At 38.2% G+C, this 23,400-nt stretch overlaps 1 protein-coding gene across 1 annotated transcript in view; it reads right to left on the bottom strand.

The window, feature by feature from the left end:
• Positions 1-10,752, bottom strand: part of LOC306762565 (myelin and lymphocyte protein-like) — a gene marked incomplete at both ends in the record, with an annotated part of 17,071 nt that extends 6,319 nt beyond the window's left edge. Inside the window, 2 exons of the mRNA XM_079249098.1 lie at positions 6,012-6,176; positions 10,666-10,752. Coding sequence (XP_079105224.1) covers positions 6,012-6,176; positions 10,666-10,752 — 252 coding nt within the window. The remainder of the gene's footprint in view (positions 1-6,011; positions 6,177-10,665) is intronic.
• Positions 10,753-23,400: the final 12,648 nt, after the last annotated feature.

Genomic DNA, 23,400 nt, shown 5'->3' with positions numbered 1-23,400 from the left:
AAAGTCAAGCTGAACCAAAAATAACATTTTAGCTTTAACATATCCAGCAGATAAAACCAGCTGTGCTTTATCTGAGCTGTTGCTTTCTGCAGCTGTTATGAGAGGAGTTTGCATCTTTTTTTTTCTAATCATTCAAGGAGAAGAAGAGTTGGCCGCATTTTTTTCATAGATTGCTAACAGAGACACAATATGAGTGAAATATGAGAGGTGAGAGAACGAAGGCGCTTCTCCCTCGAGACAAATGTCTTTCATCGTCTCCCTGTCCACCATGTGTCACACTTTATATGAAATATTAGAATTAAATTAGAGGTTAAATTTAAATTAATTGCAGAGAAATAGTCTTTACTTAGGTAGGATCTTTTTGTATATCTTTCCATTAATCTTTTTTTATGTGGACGTACTTCAAAGTCTCCGAGCAACATTATTTTTAACAGTCTGTCAAATAATTTCATTTATTTGCAATTACGTGCTTCATTTGCATGAGGAGAGTGTGTCAATAAGACCAAGTAGTTCAATTGTTTAGTCTCAGCATTAATGACTCCAAGGTCGTCTGCATTTCTTCTACTTACCAGTTCAGGCAGGTAAAGTATATCTGGGGCCGTTGTGCATATCCCCAGTCCGCTGGGCAGGCTCCCAGTAGACTGAGCAGTAGTTGCTGCCATGTCTGCCTGTTGCTTCTCTCAGTGGTAAATCAACAGCAAGTGCACAAGCCGCCCTTTCCCGCTGGACTAACGGAGCAGCAGGTGTAACTGACCCTTATACGAACGCCAGACTAGAAGACAAACCTGTTCTGCTATTGTGAGTGAGATCTGCCTTCCCACAACGGCTCCTTACCCTGCAACAAACCAGACACACCCTTCATCTTGCAGCACCCAGGGCTACCTCTGTGTATTGTGAGCTGCTGGCCTGTGACAGGCTTTTTGAAACAACCAGAGGAGGAATCTTGTGGCCTCAGGCTGCAGCTAATCCCGATCATCCCAAAGAGTCATTGTCATGGTTGAGTAAAGCAGCAGTTCACTGAATTTTAAGGTTACGTTTACCTTATTTATAGCAGCTATAAGTGCCTTTAGCCTATATTTGTATTGCGTACAGACGTTTACAGGAGTCTCTGTTCAAAATACAGATACTTCGTGAGCTTTGTGATTTCATTTTTCTTGAACCATAAAAGCTTAAGTGGTCAACATTTTTAAGCTAACCCTAACCCACATCTGTGTTGTAACACATTACATTAGCTAGCATGTGAGCTATAATCAAGCTGAACTTCGGTCCAGAAGACTAATTCTCCTCTCATGTCCTTTTAAACAGCAAACCTGGTCTCACTTGACTTCCTAAGAAAGTGTTTTAGCTAGATTTAAGGAGCTTTTATGAATAATTGTTTTTCAGACATTTTGGTTCAAGTTTCCAACTTTGCTTCTTTTTCGAATTAATTTGAACTTTTAATTTTTTTTTGTAGTTTCCACCAATCTGAGGGTGTAATGTCTGACTAAAGTGTAATATTAATGCTGCCACTGTTAATTACAACAAAACTGTACTGAATTATTTAAATGAACACAAACTGAAACCAAATCATCTGTTTTCTATATGTAATGCCCAAATCTGAATTTGGCTCTTTAATAACCGATCATGTTGTTTATGTGGTAGCGGGACGTAACCAAATGGGTGGCTTGTCTCACACAAATCAAGCATGTGCACAGCAACATGAAATAAAGTCAACACTGTTATTAAAGGAGATATAAAGCATCTGACACAACTAAAGAAACCTTGTTGCAGTGAATTCATTATCAAAGTATTGATAAATGTTTACTATATAAAGTATTGTATCATTTGTACAGCATACTTTTACAAGTGTATTTCTACAACTTTTAAACAGTTTGGAAGACAAGTTGCATCAAGATGCATTATGGGAAATGTATGTCTAACATCTCCACCATTGTTCCTTCTGGTTTGACAGTGGATGGACTGTAAATCCATACATTAACAATAGTTTTCTTGTTATCTGAATATCTGCTTTTATCTAAACATTAATAATAAATGGATTTTTTAACCTTATAGTTCAAAACGTTTCACCCTCTTTCACTGATGTAATGATCAATATTCATTTCACATGTCTGTCTGGTTATTGTTTAGTAAAACTAGTTTCTGAGTCAAACTTGTCTCAATATTTCACAGGAAAATGTTGTTTTTCTCTTTTCTGATTTTATTGAGATAATGTGACTCATGTTTCTATTTAGTGAGAACACAGAGAGAATATTGATAAACTGTAATAATTGCCACTAATGTTTAACCCATAACAACCCAGCGTGACATGTATGAAACATACAGTTTCTGAGATATTTGGCATCACTTTAGGGTCCAAACTTTGCTCAAAGTCCTGTAGAACACAATCTGATTTTTCTCTTCTGCCCCTTAATAGACACCAGACAGCAGAAGATTATCCTATAAAACTTTTACATATCACATGGTAATAAATGGTAACCCTAAAAATGTTGGTACTTTTTGACTTCACAATTTCTTAAAGGGAAAATAAAGACATCATATTTAAAAATGGACTTATCGGATTGATTTTTCATAGGTTAGATCTTTATGGGTGAATTAAATCAATTATATAAGAACACCAGATTTAATTCTGAAAAGCACATTTTCACTTGAACTGGCTCACCTGAAATGCTTATTCTGACTAAATTGCATGTAAAGCACTTTGAATTGTTTTGTACCTGAAAGGTAATGAACAAATAAACTTGCCTTTCCTGAACTTTTTTTTTTTTTTAGTGTGGCATGAAAATGACAACTTTTCATGTAATTTCTACCTAACTTATCCATTTCATATGACTAAGAAAAAAAAAAGATAATAGACAGGGTAAAAAAAACAGATATTTGTTTGTTGAAGTGATTTTTTTTTTTTTAACTTCTTTTTGATCCATCTAGTTCTTTATACTCTGTGTGTTTCTTGGTGTCCTGCTTTAGGACCTCCTCCATCGAATGGCAGAGAAAATGGTGTGAAGGAAGTAGAGAAGAGTGGCCGTATAGGACATCACCTAAAAAAAAACAAAAACATGTAAGTAAACACACAGTCAAGATGGTGGAGTAAAAAAGGAACTAATTTAAACAACATGCATTTGTTTTAAATGTTTATGTGGCCTGCTGCTGTGGCTGTATTTATTTCTTACAGGTGTGTCTTTGTGTCTTTGGTTTCATTTTTACACAATCTACGTTCTGTTTAATTAAATTTCACGTTTCTTTATTTCAACATTTTTATTTTTTTTTCTCTGCTAGTGCTGGGCTATGTTCATATTTTCCACTAATATAATCTACTAATCTACCTCCTATGGTGTGATAAGATGCACGGTATCATGTGCAATAATAACCACTTTTTTATTTAAACATCAAACTGTTTGTCAGCAATGTACTATATAAAGTATGTACGGATCTTACTGAGAATGTTTACAGGAAGGAAATGTGGTTTTGAGTTGTTGACATACCACTGCAGAAATGTCCAGTCTGTAGATTTTGAGCATGTTAGGAAGTGTTGCCAATTTGGAATCGTTAATGGTAACGGTGGCCAGAGACACGGAGGCACTGAGGTAGAAGACGACTGCCACAAAATGAAAGCCGGCGTCCTGCAACAAGAGAGATGGGATGCGAGTGAGGAGTAAGAAGGAAGGGTCAGGAAAGATGGGAGTAGACAGGCTGGTGGGAAGAGGTAGAATAACATCACATTAACTCAGGATTGTCAAGTAAACTCCATCTTTTCCAGTTTTGATCTGGGATCGGTGTCATTTTTACAGTGATGTAAATGATGCTGCTTGCAGTGCTCAGTGCTGATGCTTCTGGAAAGGTCAACATATTATACATGTCTTCATACATTTTCTTCCAGTCTGAAATAATGCTTCTCAATCTCTTTTGTTGTTTTTTTTCTTCTTTTTTTAAGATCTTGGAAAATTGATTGATTGATGAATATTTCTCTATTTCAGACAAAAATAACACAATTGAATAAACAGGTTAAACAAAAGTAATTTATTCCTTCCCTCCTTTACAATAATAATCTTTTCTTCCTTCAAGTTGTTAAATGAATCCCTTAATTGTCAGTTTTCTTTCTTTTTTAAGATAAAACTTACTAAATACAAAAAAAAAATGAATGACATGTATACACATATGGACATACATACACATATACACTCACAGAGACAAAATAATTCTTTTTATATCTCTATAGGTAGTCATACACCTACCTATATATTTGTACTCTTACATACCTGCCTATGCACATATATTTTTATCACATACTGTATACATACGCACACAATATGCACCCATGACATACGCCTGCATGTGCATACTCATCCACATGTGCATATACTTCTATACATTCATATATATTTATAAGTATAACTTTATGTACCTATTATCCTTTTGCTTTACATGCGTTCTCTTTTATTTATACTTTCTAAATAACATCTCTTTGACTTTTTTCTTAGGCTGCATCAACTCAGTCGTCAGGAACATTTTACATGTCTGGAAATTAACATTACATGCTTTGTGAGGACATGCAGTTTTGGTTAACAAGTCAAGGAAACTGTTTTTAGTCTTCACTAACCAAATTGATTAAAAAGAAAAAGAGAAAAATCTGGAAATAACCACATGTGTTCAGGAGTCTCTAAGAAATAATCTGCACTCAACACATTCTGATGCTGCATTGAGAAATGTTGCCTGAATCTGTGTTGCTGCCACAAGGGAGCCAGACAATAATGTGTGTTTTTTTCTGGGAGATAAGTAGCTATCTCAGCTGGACAGACCTCCTTCTGCACCACTTCCAGCAGCAAGGCTTCAAAGACACAATGAGTGAGAGAGTGTGTGTGTGTGTGTGTGTGTGTGTGTGTGTGTGTGTGTGTGTGTGTGTGTGTGTGTGTGTGTGTGTGTGTGTGTGTGTGTGTGTGTGTGTGTGTGTGTGTGTGTGTTTAACTGACCTAGTCCAGATCTGACTCCCATTGAAAGTGTCTGGCACTTTAATCAGAGAAAAATCAGACACCAAGCAACACAGATTCCTCTTAGAACTCAGTCCTACACTGTTATAAGTGTGAATAACAGGAACAAAATGAGGGGTTATGTTTGAGTTTATTGCTGCGATCAGCTTGTAGATTTCTTTTTATGTTTTAAATCAAAGAAAATAATATAATTTCAGTTTTTGTCGCATTTTATTAAACTGCTGAACTCTTCTGGAATGAGGTTAAGTTGTCAGTGGTTGTTTACCTTTGGATAGATCATAGACTGTATATAAAAAGATGGGCGGAGCCTCCGTGACGTCACCCATAGGTTCCTGAAGAGCTGAATTGAAGCTTGGTGGGCGGTTCACACCATCACCACCTTAGCAGGGGCATGCGTGTCGTCTCGCCCGGAAAATAAAAATATGGGCAAAGAGGTGGAGCTGGGAGGGCAGCTGTGAGCGTCATGGTGGATGATTGACATCGAGCAAACTCTGAGCTGCCTGTAGCTAAGAGCTAACCTAGCTAACCCAGAGATAACAAGAGCGAACCAGCTAACAGAGGTAAGCGGGCTAAAGCTAAGTCACGTTGTTAACCGGCTAAAAACCGCGGTTGTTCTACGTTCTTCTGACTTGAAGCGGTAGATCGGGTACCTGTCAATCAAAAGGACACAGCCCTAAATATGCCAAATTTCAAGATTACATTACTTTTATACCAGCGAGTTAGAAAAAATTCACTCCCCCCACAGTTGTCATGAAGGTAAACCTGACCTATTAAACTGAAAATGGATTTTTGTACCAGGCTGTAAACATGTTTATTTCTGCTGTGAAGTTGGCCTTTTCAACATGGGAGTCTATGGGGATGTGCGCTTTTTTGGAGCCCCCAGTGGATGAGAGGTGAACTGCAATTTTGGCCCTTTTGCATGGACTTCACTTTTAACCACCAGAGGATGTCGCTTGGCCCAAATGTACCCATGAACATTTGTTTTACCTAATTAACCAATCAGATGATGGGTTAATTGGTGTGTCTCACCAGTGAAGGCCACATGCTTCCCTGATTGGCTCCACAAAGGAAGATGAAGAACCAGAGTGTCGTCACTACGAAGCAGAAAACGGACACAAACATCACCCAACCCAAAGGATTCTCATATTGAATTCGAGTCGACGCCACCAGGATCCACACCAAACCTCCGAAGACCTGCGAAGGGAAGAGAAGATGGATACAAAGGTTTGGTCTTTGGGGATTTCTTGTAAAAAAAAAAAAAAAAAAAAACTTGTTGGATGATGTGCGAACATATCTGTAAAACTCCCAGAGAGTAAATTAGGGTGTTTAAAGCAGCAGATTTGTATAAAAATGATGCAGCAGAACTTTTAGGACCTCAGGCTATAAAACAACTTCAGTAGATTCTACATTTTCCTAAAACCAGTAACTCCAGTCTGTAAATTATCTATTTGTCTGATATTCACTGATTCAAAAAGATTTTTCAGAGTTTCATCTGGAAATGCAGCCTGATGCCGCTCTTTGGTGTGTTTTCTCTCTCCTCCTTTGACAAACACTGAGCTTTATACATTCCTGGCAAACACCTCTGACCCATACGATGGGGGCTCTTGAAGACCAGTTTCTGGTTTAATGTGTCCTTCCTCTCGTGTTAAGCTCTATTTTTTCTGCTTTAAAGCATTAAGCCTTTTATTCTGATCATTAAACGTGTTGAAGCTTGAACAAACAAGTCAACAAGGAACATTTAGTTCCAAATCAGATCCGATGTGCTAAAACTGTAACCAAATACAAACCTCACCTTTTCCTTGTGCCAATGAGCAGATAAACGCAACATATAATTTACCCAGGGAAAAAAATGCACAGTTTTTTATTTCTCTGTTGATGACTCAATTTCTCTTAATCACTAAAGATATTCCATCAACATTTTTTTCTATATTTTTTCTCTAATGTATAAAATTAGGGTCAAAATATGAAACTATCCAGCGATCTCTTCATCCATTTACTAAACATGTCTCCCTCACAACCAGCCATCAATGCAGCATTTCAGCCACAGTCATAAACTGCGTATAAAAGAGAAAGAAATGAATGATTTGCTGCAAATTCAATCTGAAACTCCATGAGACCCAGTTTGAATCAGCTGTGTTTACATGGTGAATTCAAACATTGAACAATTGATTCATGATCTCATGCGTTTTATTTCTTTTACAGCCAGAAACCAACATTCAGAGTCAGAAAAGAATGTGCCATGCCTTGAATCAAACATGAATCCTCAATGACTTCATCCTTTAAAGCTCATGAATTGCGAGGAAGGTTCTTTGAAATGAGAAACTTGAGTAAAAAAAAAAAAAAAAAATCATAAGGCAGGTATTACAAATGAGCACAAGATAATGTTTTTATTTCATTTTCATTATATTTCCTTGGAATTTTCTATAAAAATCCATTATTGATAAGAATCAATCAGTTTCACATCTTATCTTTCTCCATCTAAACGTAAACTAAATATTTAAGTAACTAAATATGTGATGGTGAAGGAAGCAGAAGCAACCACAAGCGTAATGCAGCCAGAGACCAAGGCGCTGAGCAAATATTGTAGAGCAATGGTCCGTAACTGTGAAAACATTGCATTACACCAAGGATCACATGACGCAACATCAGCACACAAACAGGAGCCTTATCGCCGCTTCTCCGAATCGGACACATTTGTTTGTTGATCCGTTACATTTCATGTGACAAGAACTACCCTGCAGCAGATAAATCAACTTTATCAACAACCTAAAAACGTTCTCATCTTGTTCCCCTCGCAGCTTTAGGTGATTCCAAACGCAGCCAAGTCACAACCAAGTGTCTGTAAACCAATCAGCTGCGAGAGGAGCCTTTCCAAAACAGTGCTGAAAAGGCCATGCAGGGAAGCAGCACATGCAAGTAGACATGTTGAGGATTTTAGTTCTTTTTATGCAGCTTCTGAAGGGATGAATAAAGTTTATTCTCTGTAAAGTCTGTAAAAACTGGGGCAGATACTTTTAAATCCATTTTATTTCAGTCCGACTTCTGTTTAACAGAGAATTTCAGTGGAGCATTTCTCTCAAAGTGGGACTTTTTTCAAAGATTTAAGTTCATTTTCACAGAAAAAGCTTCTTTTTAACCAAATCTCTGATGAAAAAGAGGTGCTTAAAAACCATTTTTTTGTGTTTTTATGTTAATTTTTCCCACCTAAACACACATCCCTGCCTACAAAAGACATTCCTGCCTGTCATTTACATGCAAATGCTGTTTGCAACCACTGTAAATGAACTTTTAGGAAAGTATTTTCCAACGTGTCTTCTCTTCTTTGCAACATTACCAACACTTCGACCTTGCAGCATGAGTCCTTGCATCACCATCTGTGTGGCTTGTGTTACAACCTGCATCTTCTTTGTTTACATGGCAGTGGAAGGAAAATAGCTCAGATATTAGGAAACAAATAAATAAAACAAATAGGTTTTGATTAGTTTTGTCAACTTCACTCATGTAATATTGAAGGAAAACTCTACTTTGTTAGTCCAGATTAAATATTCCACCTTTCTACATTGAGAAGTCCTTGGCAGCCTCCTGATGGCTCAGCATGGCTGCATGAAAAGGGCGAGGTCCTGACAGCATTTCATGTGTTTTCATGTGACCAGAGATGGTTTTTTTTCTGTGAATGGTGCAACGTGGACATGGTTTCTTAATGGAACTTGAAAAAAAAAAAAAAGAAGGTCTACTGGACAAGAGCTTAGCCCCCAGACTTTTATGACATCAGCTGTAGTTTGGTGAGATTTTAGCCATTAAAAGCTGTTTGGTTACAATAATATCCAGAAAAATGTCTTGATTAACATCAAACAATAAAAACAATTTGGGTCCGCTTCCCAAAACTTTTCTAATAACTTCATGGCTTCTATGAAAAGATGCCAAAATAATTTTGAGCTTTAAAATTTGTGAGAAGTTGTCTCCATCTGCAAAACCTGTTTTTTTGTTTTTTTTTATATGAGATGAAACGATCATGTGTTTTTATAGACTTCAAGAAGAAAAATATTTCACTAATTACATTTTTGTCAGGTAACTTATAGTAATGACAAGTCAGCTTGTATTATAGTTTAATGAAAGTTTGGTCCTCCTCACTGCTTGTCCAACGTCTTAAATGTCTCATATTCAGCTTACAAAAGGTTCATAATCATGTTTGCTCAAAAACAACTTTTTTTAAAAAAAATTCATGAATAAAAATGTACAAACTTTGTGCATCATATATAAATATATATATATATATATATATATATATATATATATATATATATTTATACAAGGTGTCATTTTGTTCAGCCAGCTGGTTTAAAAGGATAAAGAACATTATTATGACACCTCACAGTTTCTTTCACAACTATTAGAGGTGATTTATTCTCACTACATAACTGTAAGTTGTATTTCCCTGCAGAAACAGGCAAATCATGTGTCAGGAGGACGGCGGTCATAAGACCATCTAACCGATCAAGATGAAGTCTGGATTTTCCACAATAAGAGCTCATGGAGCGCCTGCAGCTGTCAGATCCACCCTTAAGAGCCTGTTTTAAAAGCACAAAACAGCAACAAAGTGTGTAACCACAAACAGGTGGATGTCATAGCTACGTCCATCAGTCGGACGCAGTCATTGTGTCTTTGTACTGCTTCACTTTCCAGCTTCACTAGAAAATGTAACAGTGAGGCATTTGTTCTCCCCTTTTCATTATGCTTTGAATAAACATCATCTGTACATTTCCATTTTTGAGCTACCTGTTTTATGAAACGGTGTGAGCCAATCAGAGAGCGTATGAGCTGAGGGCTGGTTTACACTCACACTTCCCTCAGCAGCTAGATCAGCAAACCACAGGAGTTTTTCCACACATTTGGCTAGATCTTATCTTCCATGATCCATATGCAAAAAAAGACTACAACTCTCCAAATGTGCCATTCCAATGTTCAAAACTTTATTTCAACTTCTACTAAAGGATTTATGATTTTATTGTCATTTCAAGAAAAAAAGTATAATTCACTAAAAAGAAAAAAATTATTTTGAGAAACTAATATTTCTTTTCAGTTATTTAGTTTCAAGTTTTTGTTGCTTGAATTCAGTTCTGGTTGCTAATTTCTTCATTTAAAATAAAAACGCACCTTGTCACAAACAATGTGGCCTATAAGGATAAATGTCATCATGATTCGAAAAGTACCTTTTTTCCAGTTGCAAATAAAGAAAAAAGAAAGATGCTGAAGAGAAAACATTAGATTCTGTCAATCAGAACTGAATCAGAATCAGAATCTGCTCAGATAGACAGGATCATTCCTATCAACTCCTCTGGTCTTCACAGTTGGTTAGCTGGTCCCATAACTCCGCTTGGCTCCATTGATCAAACACTGAGGCCCAACACAAGAAGACAGATTCTTATCTGAAAGGAGACTCACCTTTATGGAGCAATAATAAGGAGGCAGAGAGAGGAAGAAAAGAAACTGGACCATATAGATGCAAACTTGGCTGATAAGGAACAATGGAAGAGATTGCAAGCAGTCAGGCATATAAAGAAGAGGAAGGAAATCTCCTGGGTCGCATGCTGGAGATGGTGGAGATAAAGTCCTGGAGATGGAAAATGGAAAAAGGGAGGATCCTCCACACATGAAAGTTACAGCAAAATAATGAAAAACTCACAAACTCAGGGATGAAGAACAGGTCAGGAACGGTGGTAAAGATCCCGCTGCCTGTCGGCAAAACATCAGCTGAGGTGGTTGAAGCCATACTCCAAAACTCCAAAAGTGTGTGTATGGGTGTGTGATTTCCTCCAGAATGAGACACGAAACCTGTTTTAATCTACTTTTTAAAGGCTGTCTTTCTCCTGTTTGCTCTCCTCCTGCACCACCCTCAGTTTCTCCTCCTCTCCACCAACCCATCCACTGCCAAACGACCTGTTTGGCAGGTGCTTTTTGGCTTTGTTTGCACAACAGGAGGATGCCTATCATCTGTGTGTTGTGTGAGTTCTCGTGTGCGGTTTTAAACTGTGAGGCCTGATGGTTTTCTGTGCAACAATGCCAACAGACTGACTTACACTCGAAAGGAAAAAGTCTTTGAAACAACTGATGAAATTTCTGTTTATTCAGAAATGTTCTGAGCATATATTTATTTTTATTCTGAAGATTTTTTTCTTTAGCTGCCGTTAGTTTTATTCATTTCCTCACATTTGTGGATTGTACAATTGTAATTTTTTTCTTATTTAACACAACAGCAAGCTGCTGTTTGCAAGAATTAAGGATTACAGTAGCTAAAAAGAAGATTTTGTTTAATAGTTATCTTCTTACAAAACCTTAAATTCTACCCCTGACTTGGCCGTGAGACATGACACTCCTGACCAGCACCTAGCCAGTTGTGGTTTTTTTTTTTTTGGTTTAAAGTGTGTTTTGCCATCAGGATGGAGGTACTGGGAATCAACTTACAGAAAACAAACATAAATAAACAACGCTTGCCTTAAAAAAAAAAAAGAAAGAAGAAAAAAAAAACTAAAATGGAAAGAAAAAAGGAGACAATTTTAGTGTCAGAGGGTCACTTGAAGAAGTTCTCTGAGTTTGGAGCTGCATCAACTGGAGCCGGTTGGTTATAACGTGGTCTTCATCCGAATGGTAAAACAGACTTTTCTCAACAACTCTGTCAGAACTCCGTTATGCTGGGCTTTTTCTAACCAAAATTATTTCCTCTAATCTTAAGCTGCCTAAAAAAACAAAGTTAGAAACAATTAGAGGTCATAAGAAGAAATTATTCCTGAGCAAAAGAAACATTTGACTTTCTTCATGTTATAATACTTATGGATTTAAATTGAATAAAACTGCATGTGAACATAGTTGTGAGTAACAAATGTGAACGTACCGGATGTCTTCTTGCCCATTATGTTTTTAAGCAGATCGCTGTTTCATTATTAGTCTTTTGTCATTCATTCTCTTCCACCTCCTGATGTCCAGGAAGCTTCATCTGAAGTGTCTACCGGCTCCCATGCTGTATAGTAACTTTTTTGGGAGGACTGTACACCCCTCATGTGAAATCATACACACGTTTCACTCATCAATAGTAGATGAAAAATTAACTGGTGCTACAACAAGCATTAGTGGTTTATCATTTCAAGGCACTCCTAACCTCAATGTGATTATTCTGATCATAATGGTTTGATGGTCATAACCATGTCGTGATTTTTGTTTTTGGCCTAAATGCAGGGAGATACCTTAACACTTCCATTATTTTATAATATGCACTGTTGATAAAAATAAATAAATAAAAGGTTCTTTGTATTGAGAAACCTTTTTATTACATCTTCATTAAATCTACCACAAATTTGTCACAAATTGATTAACTATGACCCCCATCAATGCTTGGAAAGCCTAGGCTGTTAGTAGATACTTTTTATACCCAGTCCTGGCACCCTCACCTGTCACCAACTTTGCTGCTGGATGCAGAGTCTGCCATTCTTTGTCTTTCACCCAACTTTCTTCAATTTGTTAGTCAGATTCTTGGTTTGTTTGCAATTTTTGGGTACAATAAATTTGGTCAGTGAGTACATGAAAAATAATTTTTGGGGATTCTTCTGCTTTTTGACATTTTATTTGCATTTTTAAAAATGCTAACAGATTTTCTGGAAATAAGATTCAAACTCTGCAAAATTAAATAAACCATGAAAAATTTACCTCTTTTCCTTAGTCTTTTAAGGTTGTAATGTAAGTACTGCCACATACCTTTGAACCTATAACAGTTTTATGGCACCTTGAGTTTATCTTATTGTTTTAGTTTGTCTGCATGTGTTTGAACAGGATCCCACTGAACTTCTTTTATAGTAGGAATCTATTAGCTTTCCACTGAAACTGCAACATGTAGAGTTTAAAAGCAGGATGAGGGAGGCACAGAAGGTCTGTTTGGCTTGTTAGCATAAAGTGCACATGCGGCAGGTTGGGAAAAGGATGGAGCAGAAATGGACAAACACAGAGAGGCTAACAGGTTGATGAAGAGGTCTTGAATGAAACAAAGAGCAAACACACACACACACACATACACACACACACACAGAAAGAGAGAGAGGGAGAGGGAGAGAGATTTTGGAAGTGGCTGGGCTGGTTAAACTGTACTTTTCCACCTGTCAGTGTAAGAAAAATAATCTAAGGAGATAAAAGGAGTACCAATTATTTAGTTTATTTTGTGACTCAAAATGTCCAAATATGAATACCTACACAGACAAATGTCAATCAGAAATGAGTCATGAATCATATTTGTGTAGAAATTGTTATTTATTATGCTTAAAGTGCCAAACAGTGTGATGGTTTCCATGCTGAAGGATAAAGTGCTGCACAGTACACAAAACCTTTTGTGTGGTATAGACTTTCCAACTTTTTATTTCAGTCTACCTCCACTCTGCCGTCTTTTATATGCCTGCTGTGCCTCCTGCACTCCATAGATATTTCTCTGGCCTTCAGTTATAATGATAAAAGTTTAAGAGAGAGGAGCGAATAAGCCTAGCCGCAGTGTAAACCAGGATTACAACAGGTTCATTAATTTGTTAGGAAAGAAAAGAGATGAAAAATTAATAGAAAAAGTTGACCGCAAACTCCAACTACATGTAACCTTAAAAGTTAAAAAAAAAAAAAAAAAGTAATTATTATGCAAAACTTTTTTCCACTAATAACATAACTATTTTTTATTTGTCTGTTAGACAAGTGGCAGCCTCCTGCAGTTAAAACGAAGATATGTGGAAGTGCCAAAAACTGCAGTTTCCCTCTTTATCCACTAGGGGCTAGCTCCAAAAGGGAGTCAATCCCCATTGCTGGGTTTTGTGTGATGTAGCGTCAATGTCACGAAATTCAGACGGGTGTTAGGAGGTAAAAATGCAGCCACACAGAACCCTGTTTCCCTGTGTTGACTTGGTGTCAAAATGCCAAACTTATGAGTTGTGTACGGATACCAAAGGTGTATAAAGTGGAAGTAGACATAAAAAAGTAGAAGTCCTGCCATGTTTTGGATCTACCAGTGCATTTAGAACAGGTGTTTTCACAAACAGGTTTATCTACCTGCGGTGGAGCTGTGCTAATTAAATTCACCTGGTTTAGTGATTGGTTGGAAAGAGCTGCCAGACAGGACTTCTACTTTTATACTTCTACTTTATACACCTCTGATGGTTACCGCAACCACTCTAATCAAGAAAAAGGTAAGCGTTTTTTCCATGTCCTGAAAGTAGTGTCATAAGAGACTTAATTGAATAAAATACTTACAGACAATGGAAAACAGAAGAATCTCCAGGTGAAAACAAGAGCAGAAAAAGAGAATGCAGTTTGCAGCAACCACTTTCTAACAGGTAAGGAAAGTTTATTCAATAATAGAGATATGCAGCATGACTTAACATAAACATCTAGATACAAATCTACCAGGTTTGGATTAACAGACACAAAATAAATAGCTGAAAAGTAGATCCAAGCACATAAAATGAATGGTTCACTTGTTGATAGCATTAGCATAGCATTAGCATAACATTAGCATAGCAAGTAGCGAATGCTACATCTTGTTATCTTAAAGAATTACTACAGAACTTTTGCCATTTTCCCCGTCACGTGCCCCCATCTGACAACTAATTTGGCATCCATCTTGCATCCTACCTGACCTTTTAGCTCTCTTCACCCAGCAGAAGACAATCTTACAATGACTCTTATTTAGTCTCTTTCTCTCTTTTTTAATCTTCTCGTGTTTCTTTACTAAATCATTGATGTTACGTGTTCAAAACAGCCAGTTATTTATCAAACTGTGAAGCAAAACATCACGTTTTGTCCCTAATATAGAAGTTCTATTGTGCGGTTTTTCAGCCTTGGGTAGCAGCGTCTCTAGAAATGCACATAACAGATGTCACTGTGTCATTGAACAAGTCTGGCACACAGAATTTTAAGGTCAAAAAGTTACAGAATGCATTTTTAATATTCATTAAAATATCAATGAAATGCAACAGCAATTTACTGCTTCTTTGATCCTAAATGGCTGACTCAACCTATGATAGAAATAATTTTGGGTTTACAGACTTTGGAAGACTTTCATTTGGCTCGCAGTATAAAATGAGATCTGCAGCATGAGATAATGTGTGATGTCAATTTGTCATCCATTGCGCTGTGTTTTGAATAAGAACGAAACATTTCCTGCTCCCCATCTGAATGTCATGCACCTTCCACGTCAGGTGAGTGAAACACAAATAAAGACTCCCATGTTGAAAAAGCCAAATTCAAAGCATAAATAAACATGTTTACACCTACAGAAAAAAAAAAAAAGTTTTAATAGGTCTAGTTTACCTTCGTGAGAGCTTACTCATTCACTTAGATCAGAGGTGCCCAAGTCCCTGACTCTATGTTCCTTTTGATTGACAGGTACCAATATCTAACAGCAAGAAGGCGGAGTGTAGTTTTTAGCCGGCTAACGGTGCATCTTAGCTTTAACTAGGGTGGCCAGATGTCACGATTTGTGCGGGATAGTCCCGCATTTCTATTACTTTTCACACGTCCCACAAAACGGAGCGCCGTCCCACATTGTTACGACCAGGCTTTACTTTTGTGAAGGAAAAAAAACAAACAAAACAAAACAGGCATTTACAAATTGTGTGTGGCAAAATATTTGACGGCTGTCACATCACACCGCCTGCTGATTGGATTGACACTCATGTCAATCAAACTAGGAGGTGGGACTTAATGCACATCTAGGATGTACCGGTGCACCAACTAACGAATAAATAAATAGAAAAACAACTGATTGATCATGGCAAATAGGGAGGCGACTGCAGCGAAGAAGAAAAGAAAGTTTTGTTACAACAAAGACTGGGAAAACATACACTACTCACACAAAGTTAGGGATATTTGGCTTTCAGGTGAAATTTATGGAAAATGCAATATGTTCATGCTACAGTGATATAATATCATAAAAGTAAGACATTTAAGTAGAAGGATGCACTACTGATTTCCTCATCTCAAAAAATTCATTCAACACAAAAGGTAACAACAATGGTAGTTACACCACAACAAAAAATGTGAACGTCTCAATATCTCGTCATGTGCCCTTGAGCATCAATTACAGCTTGACAACGACGTCTCATGCTGTTCACAAGGCAACTTATTGCCTGCTGAGGCATGGCATCCCACTCTTCTTGAAGGGCAGCCCTCAGGTCATTGAGGTTCTGGGGTGCAGGGTTTCGAGCCTCTACACGACGGCTCAGCTGATCCCACAGGTTTTCAATGGGATTCAGGTCTGGAGAGAGTGCAGGCCATTCCATTTGAGGTACACCAGTCTCCAACAGCCGTTCCCTGATGATGCGGCCTCGATGAGCAGGAGCATTGTCGTCCATGAAGATGAAATTAGGCCTGTGCTGTTCATGTAGGGGCACAATCACTGGATTAATGATGTTATTCAGGTAGTATGGGCTTGTCACTGTACCATTCACAAAGTGTAGGGCAGTTCTGTACCAAGTGGACACCCCTGCCCACACTGTAACACCGCCACCACCAAAAGCTGGCCTGGTGACAACAGTGGCTGATGCATAGCGCTCTCCCTGACGTCTCCAACATCGTTGCCGGCCATCATTTCTGCTCAGTGTGAATCGACTTTCATCAGAGAACAGCACTGAGGCCCACTGGTTCCTCGTCCAGCGTAAATGCTCCCTGGCCCATGCAAGACGATGATGCCTGTGCCTGGTGGTGTGGTCAGGTACCCGTGCAGGTCGTCTAGCACGCAGACCACGCTGATGGAAACGGTTTCGAATGGTCTGACGTGACACTTGGGTGCCTCTCACCTCTCTTAAACGTGCCTGGAGTTGAGTGGCATTCATCATCCGGTTTCTCAGGGCAGTGTTCACAATGTAGCGGTCATCAGCACGGGATGTGGCCAAAGGACGTCCACTTCTAGGCCTTTCTGTGACTCTTCCAGTCTCTCCATATCTCTGTTGCAACCTGCTGATGACACTCTGTGACACTCCAAGCTCAGTGGCCACTTCTGTCTGAGAACGTCCTGTTTGAAGCATCGCAATGGCAAGGGACTGTTGTTCCATTGTTAGGTGTCGTCTTGGTCTCATGATGTCAAAATGTGAACAGCATGATGAGGACAACTGTTTAAACACCAGCTCTAATTGAACCAGGACATTTATTGGTCAATTCAAGGATCACACACCTGCCGTGATTTTTGCCGTTAAGCTCCTTGTTAGAGAACAGCAACTTGTGCAAAATTTATTGAAACATTTAACAGTTGGACATGTGCATTTAAAAGCTTAGAGAAGATCACATTAAGTTCACCTGTACAGGTTTAAATGCATTTTAGGCTTGTTGTGAAATTTCACCCAAAAGCTGAATATCCCTAACTTTTTGTGAATAGTGTATATTCCTAGGTTAAACCCGTTCGAGGAGACTGTGAGGGTATTTTGTTATGTTTGTCAGAATAATTTTTCTGTGTCACACGGCAGAGAATATGACGTGAAACGGCAGCAAAAATCCGAGAGTCACAAAAAAACGCACTACTCAGAGGGAGGCTTCCCAGTCATTGGACATGTTCCTGATAAAGCCTCGGCTGCTAATTCTGTTTGATTCCTGATAACGTGAAAGGAACAAGGAATCAGTATGCAAACTTTTACTGTTTCCCTTTTTCAGAGAACTTGAATTTCAATTTTAAAAAAATATAGTAACAGATTGGTTGTATTTGGATCGTAATTTTTATGACCAAAGAGCAGAATAGAAAGTTTTGGGGGTTTTTTTCAAAAGCTTTGTCACAAAAGAGTGGAATCACACATTGTCCCACATTTTCATCGTCTTTGTCCCACATTTGGTGAGAGAAGATCTGGTCACCCCTGGCTTTAACCTCTGTTAGCCAGTTAGCTTCCTTTAGCTCCAGGTTATCTCCGTTATCTCTTGGCTACAAGCAGCTTGGCGTTTGATGGGTGTCAGTCATTCACCTCCACGTTCACGGCCCCTCTCCTAGCTTTTTGCCCATTTTTGTATATTCCAGGAGTGAAAACACAAGTGATGCTGCCAAGATGGCGACACTGAGTTTTAGTTCAGTGCTTTAGAAAGCTACAAGTGATATCACAGAGGCTCCGCCCATTTTTTAATATACAATCTCGTTTATTTTATTTTCCTAATTCAGCAGCTCTGAAAGGAGGACCAGCTTCTTGTAACAATCGCACACAAACTAAACTACTCATATAACCCTACATTGTGAGTCACACGATGAGAGCAGCTTTCTTGCTTTCAGAACAATGTTTATCTCTTTCAGTCGGAGAAACTCACATTGTTCTGCAGGTGCTGACACACCCTGAGTCAACCATGTTCACCTGTTAGCCTGCTATATTCACCAAAGTGTGTTTGGAGACCCTCCCCTGTTGCTACACAGCCTAAGGTCAACCACACCAGTGAGTGCGTATGGAGTTCCTGGTAATAAAATCCCGTCAAACTGACATGAGTGCAGAAATCTTCCTCACTAAAGGCTTCAGATTTGTTGTTTCAACACAAGAACAAAAAGAGACTGATGAACCTCTTCAGAGGTTCGTTTGAGGTGAAAATGTATTTCATCCCACTTCATTTGAAGATATTTATTGGTTAAATAAACTTTTTATTTTGTTACATTTTTCATTCATTCATACATTCATTCATTTTCCTAACCGCTTAATCCAATGCAGGGTCGCGGGGAAGCTGGAGCCTATCCCAGCAGTCTTAGGGCGAAAGGCATGGCACACCCCGGACAGCTAGCCAGTCCATCACAGGGCTTGTTACATTTCTATGGTCCAGAAATGTACTTGTCTCTGTGATAAAACAGCGTCCCTTTGAACCCACTGCTCCTCTGTCTTATACAACACTCCAAACTTATCCTTTTGTCATGAAAAATTAATAATTAATTTTTTACGTGAGGGTGGAGTTGAAGATGAGTGACTACCTGCTTGAATGTGCATATGGTATAAAGTTTCTTGACTTTTGATCCTTTGAGTAACTCAAGAGATTAAATGAAAAATACAAACACAAAAGTTACCCAGAGGCAATTATTGATCGTCTTTGGTAAACTGTTGTTCATGGAAATGCCGCTGAAGTGCAAATCTTACTGGTGAATTGACCTTTCCACTAGTTCAGAGCGTGACAAAGTGGGTGAGACTGTAACAGTTACCACTTTTCCTTTACATTTACCTCATTTCACATTTGATCCTCTAACTTTACTCTGTCATTTCTGTTGCCATGTAACCCTGATACACTTACTATCCCTGGATGTTTGTGCTGGTTTTGTGTTGCATTTGTCATTGTATTAATATTTAATATTGTTCATTGTTTGGATCCGCCTTGCATGATAGGTGCAAGACACTTCCTCATTTCAGGTGCGAGTGACTTCACAGATTAGTTCATTGGGTAAAACCAAGTGGAGAATTTCCTTTCTTTTCCACGTAGTTTCTTTATTTAAAGGTGTGACTTATTTTGAAGGTATTAGAACTGATATTCTTTTTGTGTGGTTAGTTTGTCTAGGATTTTGATTAGTTTATTATTGTGTATGTAAAATAGGGTGAATAGAGACAGTGAATTGGGGAAATGGTAAAGGCTAAATTAGGACAGGTGTGTTCCTAATTGTGAATCTAAGTAGTCAGTGTTGGGAACTCGCCAGAGAACAGAAAAGAGGTGAAATCTGTGACAGATTTCCAGCTGGATTTTTAGGATTGTACCATGATTAACTGATGGAAAATAGAAAGTTTATCTTAAAGAAAATTCTGGGACTGCTGATTCTGCCTACTTTCCATATTTTTGAACTTTGGGTTTACTATCTTACTCAGTCCTATTTCTGTGTGCTGCCCCCTAGTGGTGACCTCCAGTGTTGCATGTTTTGACCTCTGCATGCATGCATTGTTTGTAGCAGTGTACACAGCAAGCATATACCACCTCTTTGGATATGTTATTTCAGTTTTCTTTTTTCTGTGAGTCCTCTGAGCTTTAAAACTGCAGCGTACCAGTTTTGTTTGATAGGCGCTAAAGCACCGTTTGGGATAAGTAACGTCCTCAAAGGCACAAAGAAGAAGGCACACATGTATTCAGCTGTGACCTGTGTAGTTGTCACTGCACTTGAGGCCAGTAAAAAATGAACATATAATAAAAATATAAGAAGAAATAAACACGTCACAGATTTGAACATGTTTATTTCTGGAAGACTTTTGATCACTGACATCCATTCACAAGTGTGCTTGACATTCAAAATAATTTCAGTGCCCATCTTTACCCATAAAGGTCAGTAATTCTTTTAAAAAATGAAAAATTGGGAGACTAGAAGGTATTTATGGAAAAACTTACATCCCATTTCCAACAATTGACAGTGTTACCATAGTTTGGGGCAGGTGAGGAAAACATGAGAGCCAGTGGTCCAGAGCTGAGCTTGGAAAAGACCTTTTGTCGAGATGTTTCCAGAATGTGTTGCTGGGAAGAAACTCAGTAAAATAAAAGGCTGTTGATGGATGGCACAAACTGTGTACAACAGCAGGAAACATACATGAAGAGCTTCAGACTGATCTCAAATAATCTTGATTAGGGCAGGAGGTTTGAATAGTGGTCTTTCTGCGTGGAGTTTGCATGTTCTCCTCGTGTATGCATGGGCTCTCTCTGGGTACTTCGACTTCTTCCCACCGTCCAAAGACATGCATGTTAGGTTAATTGGTTGCACTAAATTGTCCCTAGAAGTGAGTGTGAATAGTTGTTTGTCTTTCTGTGTTGGGCCTGCAATGGACTGGAGACCGGTCCAGGATGTATCCGGCCTCTCATCCAGTGATTGCTGGGATAGGCTCCAGCTTCCTGTGACCCATGATTGGTCCAAGCAGTTAAGAAAACAACTGACTCATTTAAAAAAAAAAAAAAAGAAGCTAAAGTCATTCATTTTCTGAACCGCTTATTCCAGTTCAGGGTTGCGGGGAAGCTGGAGCCTATCCCAGCTGGCTTTGGGTGACAGGCAGGGTACACCCTGGACAGCTTGCCAGGCCATCGCAGGGCCACACACAGAGAGATGAACAACCACCCATGCTCACACTCATTCCTAGGGGCAATTTAGAGTGACCAATTAACCTATCATGCATGTCTTTGGATGGTGGGAGGAAGCTGGAGTACCCGGAGAGAACCCACGCATACACGGGGAGAACATGCAAACTCCACACAGAAAGGCCACTGACCAAACCAGCCAAGGATTGAACCAGTGACCTTCTTGCTGTGAGGCCACAGTGCTAACCACTGCGCCACCGTGCAGCCCCAGAAGTTAAAGTGATTAAAAAAATAAATAAATAAATAAAGATAATAAAAATAATAAAATTTAGAAAAAGATTCTTTAAAAAAGAAGCTAAAATTATTATTTTTGTAAAAAATAATAAAATAAAGATAAAAATAAGAATAATAATACAATTTAAAAAAAAGATTTAAGGAGAGTCCTGTAAATTTCTTTTGGTACAATACGGCAGCCAGACCATCATGCTGCTGCTTTTCATGATGTGGGACAGGACAGGTTAAAAAAGAACAAAAGAACAATCTGGTGTGTTGAAGGAGGAACTGTGGCCCTCAAGGACGCTGGTTTTCCATCACTAGTGTAGCTTAAGCTGCTAAGCTGCGTGAGCAACGGCCGAGTGGGATTCCTCTGTTAAAGAAGGATCCGTGAAATTGGGCCAAATTTTGCAATGATTTTCATAAACAAAACCTGTTTTTTCTGGTATAACCTACAATATAAAGGAGAAGGGTGAACTCAATTAAAGTTCATGGGTAACACTCTGCATTAGTTTGTTTGCAGTAATATAAAATCAAGTTTACTTGCTGTAGAGTTCTTTCTTTCCAGTTGTACCGACTTGTTTCTGGTATCAAATGCATTGATTCAGACTATAGTGACTTATATAGCAGATGACATCAGAAGCATAAAGAGGCAAGTAAAATGAGCTAAAATATTATAAACAGCCCGACTTTCAGACTCTCAGCAGATCAGTGATAAAGAGCCCAACATCCATAAGCGCAAAAACAGAGATAATCTGAACTGTTTCAAACTCCTTATGAGGAATTATGATTTATATCCTTCTGAAACAATATAAAGAGTTGCACATGAATTGTAAAAAGCATTTAAAACGAAGTGGCATACAGTCTTGTAGAATTTGCTCTTACTTGCATTTCCACTTGCAAGCAAATAGAGTACTTAAATAAGGAGGAAGAAAGAAAACATGAGGCAGTGTTAACAGTTTGAAAATTATAAGATTACATTTCCTACAACAATAACTTCTAGAATTTCCTCTTTTAAGGGCCTTTAAACGATCATGGAAGAGACACAAAATGACAAGACACAAATGTGCAAAATTCCGCTCAGAAACACTAAAAACTTCAGATATCCCTCATGAATTTAGAAAACATGGCAGCAAAAGGGATGATGTGCCCTTTTAGATTATTCAGATTCCCACGATTCATCAGTCCAAACATATCAAACTAATATCTGCTCGTGTGACGGCCTGTTCATTGTGAAGCACAAATATACAGTCGCAAAATAGTCAACCAGCAGCCAATCACATGGCAGCAACTCAATGTATGTATGTATGTAGATGTGGTCAGGATGACCTGCATAAGTTCAGACATCATCAGAATGTGGTAGAAGATTCTTCACACAGGCTTAAAATACAGGATTAATGTGGTCTGATGAGTCTCCATGAAGGCTTTAACATTCAGATGGTTGGGTCAGACTTTCCCATCAACAACATAACTTTATATAACATTAATTCTTCCTTCCTTGTATCAACATGTTGTTGATTTTATACCATTAGGAACTGAAGCAGTTCTGAAGGAAAAGTCCAAGCCAGTACCAGCAAGGTGAACTAAATAAAGCAGTCAGATACTACTGTATATACATGCAATTTTCAATATTTTCATTTTTCCCTTTTCTTGACATTCTTATTCTTTTCATTATTTTACTCTTTAAGTCAGTAATTATATGTTGTGTATATTTTTGCAGATAATACTAAAGTATTTTAAGATGCAATTTGTTGATTTGACCCACTAAACGATGTTTTCAACAAACACCTGGGATGACAAAAGGCTTTTTTTCTCTTCATATCATCTATTGAAAGAGAAAAATGTCTTGAGCTTGTTTGCACCAGACAAACAAAACAAACCAAGCAGTGGTCAGGGACACACCTTTTACTAGCTCCTTGGTTTTGGATCTGGTTACAAGCACACACACACTCACACACACACACACACTTCCATGGGAACCCCTCCCAGCTCTGGAACTCACAGTGAGTTGGTGAGGAATCAGCACGTGTGTTCGGATCTGTGTTTTATTTCTCACACTGTAAGACAGGACATTAAATGTAGAAAAAAAAAAACATTGCTGTCGCTGAAATTATGTTAAATTTGACAAAAAAAAATGTTA

The sequence above is a fragment of the Telmatherina bonti genome (assembly GCF_933228915.1).
Source record: "Telmatherina bonti genome assembly, chromosome: 11".
Lineage (NCBI taxonomy): Eukaryota > Metazoa > Chordata > Actinopteri > Atheriniformes > Telmatherinidae > Telmatherina > Telmatherina bonti.
Note: the sequence above shows the minus strand (reverse complement) of the source record. Positions and strands in the feature narration are given on the sequence as shown.